The sequence below is a fragment of the Salvelinus namaycush genome, chromosome 31, assembly GCF_016432855.1.
Source record: "Salvelinus namaycush isolate Seneca chromosome 31, SaNama_1.0, whole genome shotgun sequence".
In the NCBI taxonomy this organism is placed as follows: Eukaryota; Metazoa; Chordata; class Actinopteri; order Salmoniformes; family Salmonidae; genus Salvelinus; species Salvelinus namaycush.
Window position 1 is genome coordinate 16,098,345 of NC_052337.1, and position 11,217 is coordinate 16,109,561.

At 43.9% G+C, this 11,217-nt stretch overlaps 1 protein-coding gene across 1 annotated transcript; it reads left to right on the plus strand.

The window, feature by feature from the left end:
* Window positions 1-736: 736 nt before the first annotated feature.
* LOC120025875 (tubulin-specific chaperone A-like) lies at window positions 737-10,973 on the plus strand. Its single transcript, XM_038970585.1, has 4 exons — window positions 737-915; window positions 7,078-7,204; window positions 9,607-9,693; window positions 10,578-10,973. The coding sequence occupies exons 1-4, from the start codon at window positions 863-865 to the stop codon at window positions 10,656-10,658; spliced, it is 348 nt and encodes a 115-aa protein (XP_038826513.1). The 5' UTR covers window positions 737-862; the 3' UTR covers window positions 10,659-10,973.
* The last annotated feature ends 244 nt before the right edge of the window (window positions 10,974-11,217 follow it).

The window sequence follows — 11,217 nt, forward strand, 5'->3', positions numbered from 1 at the left end:
TTGTCAGAACTAGAAGCACAAGCATTTCGCTACACTCCCATTAACATCTGCTAACCATGTGTATGTGACAAATAAAATTTGATTTGATTTGAAGTAGTATTTTACTGGGTGACTTTCACATTTTCTTGAGTCATTTTCAATGAAGATATCTTTACTTTTACTCAAGTAAAATTGTTAATGTTTCCGCCACTGCCTGCTATGGTGCTATAGGTGCCAAGGATTCGAACATGTTGCAGCAGTATGTAGAAAGGAGATCCCTCGATGTGAGAAATGTGCAGGAGGACATAGTCTGAGAGAGTGTACAGTTGGGATGGAGAAAGCACTTTCTTGCATTTATAGCCAAGGTGATCAACTGCACTGCGCTGATGGAGCAGAAAATAACACAAGATAGATGTGGTAGTTGCAGCAGCAGATAAATATATGGGTATGAAAGATTTTAGTGCAGAAGATCTACAGGACGTTTTGAGAGAAGGGATTCCATCCTCCCAGGCCAACGTTTTTTGGGGGGGGTATTGTATAGGTGCAGGATAAGATACTGCAGCAATTTAAGATTTTCTCGTTCCCATTTTACCTTTTTTGTTTGTGACCACAATTTGCAACCATCATTCCGACCTGAGAAAGGAAGCCATACGCAACACAGCGTCTAGTCTGCCGGAAAGTCAAACAAAGAAGAGGAAGAAGAAGAAAACGTGCTCAATGACTGTGATGTGCTCTACTTCTCCCGCAGCACGTAGTGCGCATGCTCACTCACAGTAATCTGCCCAGGATTTCGTGATATTATTGTGCTGTGTTGGATAGCAGTAGTTTCACCGTTTTTCGATTGACTATTCACTTATTGTTTATTTTGAGAATATCAGTTAACATGGCAGATCCAAGAATACGACAGATCAAAATCAAGACTGGTGTAGTAAAGCGGTAAGTGCAGTTTTACTTAATAAAATATTTAAAAGATAGCTTGCTAACTGCCTAACATGCTACACCCATGCTATACCCACAAGGCCGCGGATATCTACTTCGGCTCGAGACAGAAGTCAGACTGTGCTTCGAGAGTACTTCGCCGGCATATATTTAACTATACAACGGTGCTTTAGGGAGGTGCGTGAATTGTCAGTCAAAATAAGGCAGTAACGACACAACCTGTAATTCATAACATATTTGAATTATCTAAATTGTATGTTGTTGAGTGACATTTTCGCATTTCATACAACGTGTTTATAACAAGTGCGCTTGTGCTAAGGTTAGCAAGTCCTCCCTGTTGTGTTGCCTGTAACTGTTAACAGCTAGCATACAAGCTAACATACAACATGCTTTGCATTCACTTAGCAGGTGCTCAATAAGCAGAGGCAATCTGGCCTTATTATACTACTAGCTTGCTAGCTAGCTAGCTAGCTGGCAGGATGGATAGTACTGCTACCATTGTTTTCTCTTGTCACTCATCAGAGCCATATAGATCAGGCGTTGTAGCTACGTTTTCATGTGAATGTTGGCTACAGGCCTATTAATGATCAGTGACGGTATAGTTGTAAACAGGCCTAAATGCAGGCATTTGATGCACTGAAGCTAATTTTCTGCAAACTCATTCTCATCTGAGCCAGCCTCTTTTTGCTGAAAAGGCAATCATGGTTTTAGCTTAGAGTTGCACAAATCAAGTTGTGGTCACATGCACATTAAGCACATGTTATTGCGGTTGTAGCGAAATACTTGTGTTCTTACCTCCAACAATGCAGTATTATCTAACAATTCACAAAAATACACAAGTCTAAAAGTAAAAGAATGGAATTAAGAAATATATCAATATTACGATGAGCAATGTCGGAATGGCATTGACTAAAATACAGTATATCCATATGAAATTAGTAAAACAGTATGTAAACATGATTAAAGTGACCAGTGATTCCATGTCTATGTACTTAGCGCAGCAGTCTCTAAGTTGCAGGGTTGAGTAACCGGGTGGTAGCCGGCTAGTGATGGCTATTTAACAGTCTGATTTCCTTGGGATAGAAGCTGTTTTTTAGTCTCTCTGTCCCAGCTTTGATGCACCTGTAGTGACCTCGCCTTTTGGATGACAGTGGGCTGAACAGGCCGTGGCTCAGGTGGTTGATGTCCCTGATGATCTTTTTGGCCTTCCTGTGACATCGGGTGCTTTAGGTATCCTGGAGGGCAGGCAGTGTGCCCCCAGTGATGCGTTGGGCAGACTGCACCACCCTCTGGAGAGCCCTGCGGTTGCGGGCGGTGGAGTTGCCCTACCAGGCAGTGATACAGCCCAACAGGATTCTCTCAATTGTACATCTGTAAAAGTTTGTGAAGGTCTTTGGGGCCAAGCCAAATTTCTTCAGCCTCCTGTTGAAGAGGCACTGTTGCACCTTCACAACACAGTCTGTGTGGGTGGACCATTTCAGATTGTCAGTGATGTGTACTCTGAGGAACTTGAAGCTTTTCACCTTCTCCACTGCGTGTCGTCGATGTGGATAGGGGCGTGCTCCCTTTGCTGTCTCCTGAAGTCCACGATCAATTCCTTTGTTTTGTTGACGTTGAGGGAGAGGTTATTTTCCTGGCATCACTCCGCCAGGGCCCTCACCTCCTCCCTGAAGGCTGTCTCGTCATTGTTGGTAATCAGGCCTACTACTGTTGTCGTTTGCAAACTTGAGGATTGAGTTGGAGGCGTGCGTGGCCACGCAGTCACGGGTGAACAGGGAGTACCCTTGTTGTTTCCTGCCTTCACCACATGGGGGCGCCCCGTCAGGAAGTCCAGGACTCAGCTGTACAGGGCAGGGTTCATACCCAGGGTCCCAAGCTTAATGATGAGCTTGAAGGGTACTATGGTGTTGAAGGCTGAGCTACAGTCAATGAACAGTATTCTTACATAGGTATTCCTCTTTTCCAGATGGGATAGGGCAGTGAGCAGTGCAATTGCATCGTCTGTGGATCTATTGAGGTGGTATGCAAATTGGTGTGGGTCTAGGGTGTAAGGTGGAGGTGATATGATCCTTAACTAGCCTCTCAAAGCACTTCATGATGACAGAAGTGAGTGCTACGTGCTACGGGACGATAGTCATTTAGTTCAGTTACCTTAGCTTTCTTGGGTACAGGAACAATGGAGGACATATTGAAGCAAGTGGGGACAGCAGACTAGGATAGGGAGAGATTGAATATTTCCGTAAACACTCCAGCCAGCTGGTCTGAGTATGCTCTGAGAACGCGGCTAGGGATGCCACCTGGGCCTGCAGCCTTGCGAGGGTTAACACGCTTAAATGGCTTACTCACATCGGCCACAGAGAGCGAGAGCCCACAGACCTTGGGAGCGTGCCGCGTCGGTGGCACTGTGTTATCCCCAAGCGGGCAAAGAAGGTGTTTAGCTTGTCCGGGAACAAGACGTCAATGTCCGCGACGTGGCTGGTTTTTCTTTTGTAATCCATGATTTTCTGTAGGCCCTGCCACATATGTCTCGTGTCTGAGCCGTTGTATTGTGACTCTACTTTCTCTGCACTGATGTTTTGCCTATTGATTGCCTTACAGAGGGAATAACTACACTGTTTGTAATCAACCATATTCCCAGTCACCTTGTGGTTAAATGCGGTGGTTTGCACTTTCAGTTTTGCGTGAATGCAACCATCTATCCATGGTTTTTGGTTTGGGTAGGCTTTAATAGTCACAGTGGGAACAACATCCCCTATACCACATATGTCTCTCGTCTGAGCCGTTGAATTGCGACTCCACTTTCTCTGTACTGATGTTTTGCCTATTTCTGACTCCCGAGTGGCACAGTGGTCTAAGACACTGCATCTCAGTGCAAGAGGCATCACTGCAGTACCTGGTTCGAATCCAGGCTGCATCACAACCGGCTATGATTGGGAATCCCATAGGGCGGCACACAATTGGCCCAGCATCGTCCGGGGTAGGCCGTCATTGTAAATACGAATTTGTTATTGACGGACTTGCGTAGTTAAATAAAAATATATATAAACTTTCTGATGAACTCGGTCACCGTGTCCGTGTATATGTCAATGTTATTCTCAGAGGCAACCTGGAACATATCCCAGTCCATGTGATCAAAACAAGCTTGAAGCATGGATTCCAATTGGTCAGACCAGCGTTGAATAGACCTTAGCACGGGTACTTCCTGTTTGAGTTTCTGCCTATAGGAAGGGAGGAGCAGGATGGAGTCATGATCTGATATGTCTAAGGGAGGGCGGGGGAGAGCCTTGTAGCCGTTCCGGAAGGGGGAGTAACAATGGTCGAGAGTTTTTAATGCACGAGTACTATAGAACTTTGGTAGCGTTTTCCTCAAATTTGCTTTGTTAATATCCCCAACTACAATAAATGCGGCCTCAGGATATGTGGTTTCCAGTTTCCACAAAGTCCAGTGTAGTTCCTTGAGGGCCGTTGTGGTATTGGCTCGAGGGGGAATATACACCGCTGTGACGATAACCAAAGATGATTCTCTTGGGAGGTAATACGGTCGGCATTTGATTGTGAGGTATTCTAGGTCGGGTGAACAAAAGGACTTGAGTTGCTGTACGTTATCACAACCACACCATAAGTAGTTGATCATAAAAGATAGACCACCGCCTTTCTTCCTGGAGAGTTTTTTATTCCTGTCTGCGCAGTGTACTGAGAACGCAGATGGCTGTATGAACGGGGACAGTATTTCCGGAGAGAGCCACGATTTCGTGAAACAGAGTATTAGGTTCTGGGTGCAATTATTATTATATCCTGGGTGCAAATGACTGATGTTTTTCCTGACAGGGCATTCAGTCCCCACAGTCCAACATCTGACCATAATCTGTTGTTTTTTCAGTTGAACAAACAAAAGCAGTCAGGATAAGATCTAATTCTCTAATCACTGTTATTATACTTTTAATTCCAGCATACTTTTCTTTCTGTTGCAGACATTTGATATTTTCATTCAGGCTAATCTCCTGAAAGCTACTCAGTGGCTTCTATTAATTGAAAGAATTCTGTCATAATGCACTGGGTGTCATAATAGATCTATTTGCTAATCGATAAATAGTAAAGTAGGTCTAAGTATGAAGAGGATTTATCTCGGTCTTGCTCCCCCCCCTGGTTCCCTTTGTGTGAATGTGCTATCGATCTTATTTTGATTAGGGTCACATTACTAACGGGGCTCCCTGATGAGTGTGGGTAATGGCGGTACCGGCTTAGAACTCTCCCTCAGAAGGTGATGTCACAGAGAGGGTGTCTGATGCAGTGGAGAAACTGTAGGCCCGCTGGTGTAATGAGAGGTGGTGCAGGTTCAAACACAACTCCATTCTAGAATGGCTTCCTTTACATTATAAAACATCTCCATTCTCAGTCCTTTCCCATTCAGAATAGGTTAATTTCATCATTAGCTGTCCTAGAAATGTAATATTTTACTGGGGTATAAAGTAAGGAGAGATCCATTACCCATTCAGTGGCCTCCAGCATGACCTTGATAAGGGAACCTGCAGCCTCTGTTCACAGTCAGATGGAACAGACTGCCTTTGCTTTCTCTGTACTCTACCCTACTATGTCTTCCTGTCTCTCTCCCACCCGCTCTCTCTCCCACCCGCTCTCTCTCCCACCCGCTCTCTCTCTCCCGCTCTCTATCACGTTCTCTTTCTCTCTCATTCCCCATGTTATTAAAACCCTAGTAGCAGCTCCCTGTCTGCTCTCTCCCAGTAAGGCCTGTTCCAGTGGCTTTGTGGCGTTGTACATTCCAGTCAGTACCTCTTCTCTGCCCTAGCGAGGCGGATGCCCTTAATAAAATGACAACAGTAATTTGGCTTTGTCATTCGGGCATTGGGCTAGGCCGGGGCTCAAAAATACAGTGCTGTTGGAGGAGGCAGCGGCCGAATGCGTGTCGGATCTCTAATTCCCTTTTCTTCCTTATTTTCCAGAGAGATGCCTTTTCCATTAAGTCCAGGGTGGCAGGTCTATTTAAAACCAGCCACGACCCCACCCCTCATTCACACACACAGCGCTCCTAGACCCAGCCTGAGAGAAATAAAACATTAACATCAGGCCTAGATGAGAGAAGGTGGGGGTGGACATTTTTATTAGACTGTCCTTCAGTTTTATTCAAATTATTTCAATCCCCCTTTCCTCTCCTTCCCCTCTCCCTCATTGCTGCCTTCTTTTCCTCTAAATAACCTCAGAGGTGACATCCTTCATTCGGTGTAAAGCCTGAGATAGAGGAGGAGAGGAAAAGAGGGGTGGAGGGCTCCTCTGCTGTTCGTTGTTGCATATGCTGCCCGTTTAAACAGCATCTTGATGGAAATGTATTAAAATGAGCGATAATTGACGTAAAATATGACAGAGTGCCGTTGGCTTCCTCAGCTAAGCAAGGCGCCACGGCAACACTGAGGAGAGGTTGTTTCTGGCTAATGGACCTGATTAATGAAGGATCGCACACGAACCAACGCACGCAGCTGATTTTATGAAAAATGAATTCCACGTTGTCATCCCGACAAGCAAAGCTGCAGCCGGAAAAATACTATTAGTCGGGAATCATTATCAATAGCAATATTTTCAAACTCCATTATGCCAATGAAGGTCTGAATTGATTTAATAGATTTAGTTCCATTTGGTCCGTAATTGATAAATAATCAACATTTATCAATGTACTCAAGCCCATTTTCACTAACAATCAAGGAAGAGTGGTCCATTTATCACCTGACTTGGTCCAAATTTGAAACTAAATTGATGATCAATTAATCGTAGAATGGGCCAGTAGAGTGTGTGTCCTGCTAGAGGTGGCAGTTAAGCAGAGACCGTCAGATAAGCGTGGTGATCAGGCAAAGAAGGAAGGCATGGGGCTGTACCGTAGTAGACCCACAGTTCTATTATACACACACTGGACACATCTGGAAACAATGGGACATATTGGTTAGGTTACTATTACTTCACCTGGTGGTTAGTTGAATGAGAACTCCTCCTCCTTGACATCTTGAGGGCTTCAATGATACAGCTTTTGGTGTTTGTGTTTTTCTGTGTGTTTTTAACTAATCTAGTAGGCATGAACTTTGATTTGTTTTTATTGTGTGTTGTGTTTAACTAAACGGTGCTGTGTCTTGTCATCTGTTATTTACTCCCCAGGCTGGTGAAGGAGAAGGTCATGTATGTCAAGGAGACCAGGCAGCAGGAGGAGAAGATTGAACGACTGAAAGCAGAGGCCTGCGACGAAGAGGCCGACTCCGAGGCCAAGTATGTCATCAAGAAACAGGTGGGTGAAAACACAGGAGAATAAAGGATGTTTACATTCAGTTGTAAACATACTTTACATACATAGGCCAACCCATACTTTACATACATAGGCCAACCCATACTTTACATACATAGGCCAACCCATAATTTACATACATAGACCAACCCATACTTTACATACATAGACCAACCCATACTTTACATACATAGGCCAACCCATACTTTACATACATAGGCCAACCCATACTTTACATACATAGACCAACCCATACTTTACATACATAGACCAACCCATACTTTACATACATAGGCCAACCCATACTTTACATACATAGACCAACCCATACTTTACATTAAGTTGCTTTTATAGCTGTATAGTAAAGATGTTATAACTATAGTAATGTTGCATTATTAAGTTGTTACATAGTAAGTTAGTATTGTTTTGTGGTTGCATATTGAATGGATTTTAGAGATATTTTTATTATACAAGATGTTAAAATGCTGTGCAATGTTACTTTGTTACTACACAGGTATAAGAGCAACTTAATGGAAAGTGTTAGGACGTGGTTTAAAAGGGATGCATTATAGCTTAAATCACATTGAATGTTCTTCTTAGTCAACATTTTATTTGTCACCTTCATTGCTAAATGTGGAAGCTTTCTAATGTGCTTTATTTAACAAACCTATTATCAAATAGAATTCTAGTACAGTAGCGAACAGACATTGCCAGTAGCCCTACATTCACTTTAATGAGGTCAGCTTAGTATCATTATGAAGAATTAGTCTTGGAGGTGGGGGGGATCATTAGCGATTTAGTCATTTGCTGATTTAATGACATTATGTAACTTTGGAGGAGTTTGATAATTACTGACACATGCTGGTAATTTACAGCCGCTAGGAGATCGCTGTTGCATATCCTCCTCGTCTCCCTCGCTCTCTTTCGCTCTTAGTCCTTCTCTCCCTCCATCATTTTCCCTGCTTAGATTAGAATGAGAGGGTGATAGACAATAAAGACCCACGGTGGCAGGTGTCCTCTGTGTGCCCTACCTCACAACCTTTGTTTTAATCTCAGTTATTCGAGGGATTACACCTTGTGGAGAGGATCATCTGTCATGCTTTCATGCACAATAGGCGGATGGATGGATGGAGATCAGGATGGAGATCAGGATGGATGGATGGATGGATGGAGATCAGGATGGATGGATGGAGATCAGGATGGATGGATGGATGGAGATCAGGATGGATGGATGGATGGAGATCTGGATGGATGGAGATCTGGATGGATGGAGATCTGGATGGATGGAGATCTGGATGGATGGATGAGATCTGGATGGATGGATGGAGATATGGATGGATGGATGAGATCTGGATGGATGGATGGATGGAGATATAGATGGATGGAGATATAGATGGATGGAGATATAGATGGATGGAGATATAGATGGATGGAGATATAGATGGATGGAGATATAGATGGATGGAGATCTGGATGGAGGGCAGGGTGGATGGATGGATGGATGGAGGTCAGGGTGGGTGGATGGATGGAGGGCAGGTGGATGGATGGAGGGAGATCTGGATGGAGGGCAGGGTGGATGGATGGATGGATGAAGGGCATGGTGGATAGAGGGCAGGGTGGATTAGTTATGTGTCTTTATCCTGCTGCTGATGGGATCATTCCACTGCACTGGTACTGGGAGGGCACCATGACCACTACCACCTCACCATGTCTGTGTGTGCATCACTGCCTGTGTCTCTCCACCTCACCTCCGGAATTTCTTAGCGGTGTGTCTGACTTACAGTGTTAGCTGAGTCCTCTGTTCTCTTTAGGTCCACCCTGTCAGTCAGGGGAATTTGCCTTTCCAGAGTATCTCAGACCCAGACATCTCAGGCTCTAACTTAGCTTCCCCACAGGCGTAGTAATACCTCTCCATGCATGATCACCGTGATGCTACCTGCCCTAGGTGTAGTAATACCTCTCCATGCCTGATCTTCATGCCACTACCTCTCTGCTCTGGTCTTCTCCACTCACCCAGGTGTGCTGGAGGCAGAGTGAGGTGAGGACCCCTGCTGCTGCCCAACTCCCTGCCCGATCAATAACTATATAACATTTTTCACGCAGGCAGAGAGCTTGTTGTGGGATGTTAACCTTAGCACAGCATATGTGGGATACTAAACCAAGACAAAACCTATTTCAAGGAACTGCACCGTGGAGCTATTGAAGCTGTAACACTTTGTTTTTCAACCTTTAATACATTACAATCTAAGGCAGTGTTTTTCAACTATTTTGAAAAACTTGTTTTGCTTGGGGGACCCCTTGAAGAAAATGTAACACAACTTATATGTTTATAAATGGTGTAGATGAAGACGGTAATGAAGATGGTGGTGTTGATGAATAATCTGTGTTTTCTTTGTGTGTTTCAGTTGGAGGTGCTACAGGAGTCCAAGATGATGATTCCAGACTGTCACAGGCGTTTGACCATAGCACACGCAGACCTGTCCCAGATACTAGTAAGCACGGCTCTGTTAGCTAGGAAAAACGCTGAGAGGAACCAGACCCATCCTCCTTTTTCTTTCTTGCTGCAGGTTTATCCATGATAGTGTTTTTGGCTTCCATGTCGGTGTGTGTGACTGTCTAAAGTGACACACTGATCGTGCAGGTGTGTCTGTCTAAAGTGACACACTGATCATGCAGGGGTGTGGATGGGTGTGTGTGTGTGACTGTCTATAGTGACACATTGATCATGCAGGTGTGTGACTGTAGTGACCGATATAAGAAGCCAGAGAAAGGAACACACACGCCGCCACCACACACATGCATGTCTCAGGGTCCTCACAATTAGCAGAGAGCAGGAGTCAGGCAGCCGTGGCCTCACTGAGAGACACGTGCGGAAGGGAGAGGAGGAGAGAGGAAATCACAGATGACTCCTCTGGGGGGGGGGGTCCCTCTCCACCTCCTACCAAAGCCCACTCTCATCCCTTCCAACACACACACACACACACACACACACACACACACACATTACAGTTCATTAGCAGTTCTGTCACTGCGGTGGCCACCATAGGAACCCAGCAGAACTCGATTAGCACAGATGTGACCCTCACATATATATATATTTTTTTACGGAACCGTTCCACTGTGAAATCAATATGTGGATTGTAAATGTTAATTTTATTAAAAATGGGCTATGCTAGGGTTAGGAAAAGGGCTTTAGTATGATCATTTGGTGAATAGCCATGTGAATTGACTGTGGACTTTTTAATGGCTAGGTTAATTATGGGTTGATTGTAGATGGTAAGTTAGATTTCGTGTAATGCTATTTGATGGGTTGGTAATTTTAAAAGTGTGTGTGATAGTGTTAGTATTGATATCCTGTATGTGCTTGTGTTTGCAGGAAACAGAAAAGGACTTGGCTGAAGCAGAGGAGTACAAAGAGGCCAGGACCGTATTGGATTCAGTGAAGCTTGAAGGATGATGTTCTCACTCTGTAATGCACTACTTAAATGTCTATTTCATTCATCTGGGCTTGTTTGGAAACACAGACAAACAAAATCGTTCAGCATCTTTTTCTCTTTCTCACTCTTTTTTTATTTTTTATTTCTACATTTGAAAACAACGTGCAGTCTGATCTCGACATCCTTCTCCAGAGTGTACAATCTCACACAAGCAGAAAATAAAAACATATTTCTTTTCTTACCATGGGGGTTTGCTTGGTTTGTTTCTTCAACTATACAGCTGCAAATTAAGCCTGGTTGTATTGTTTAACTCATATTAAAGCTATACAATAGTACTGTAGTGTCTTGCATCAATTGATTTAGAAAGTGTTCCTCAATGTCTTGAATGGAGATATATTCTTCTTGATGATGACTGATTCAATATTTAGCCTAGTTTAATGTGTATTTGTTCTTAAGAATCGAGATAACAGTCAAAATAAGTGATGGACCGAAGAACATCCGGATGAGAGACAGGAGCTAGCTACACCATATCAAATTACATCCAACTATATATCATCATATAACATCGTCCTAGTGTCT

Coding starts and splice junctions, on each gene's coding strand:
- LOC120025875 (XM_038970585.1), top strand. CDS start 863: ATGGCAGATCCAAGAATACGACAGATCAAAATCAAGACTGGTGTAGTA. Junction 7,205..9,606: donor AGTATGTCATCAAGAAACAG/GTGGGTGAAAAC, acceptor TGTGTGTTTCAG/TTGGAGGTGCTACAGGAGTC. Junction 9,694..10,577: donor CAGACCTGTCCCAGATACTA/GTAAGCACGGCT, acceptor TTGTGTTTGCAG/GAAACAGAAAAGGACTTGGC.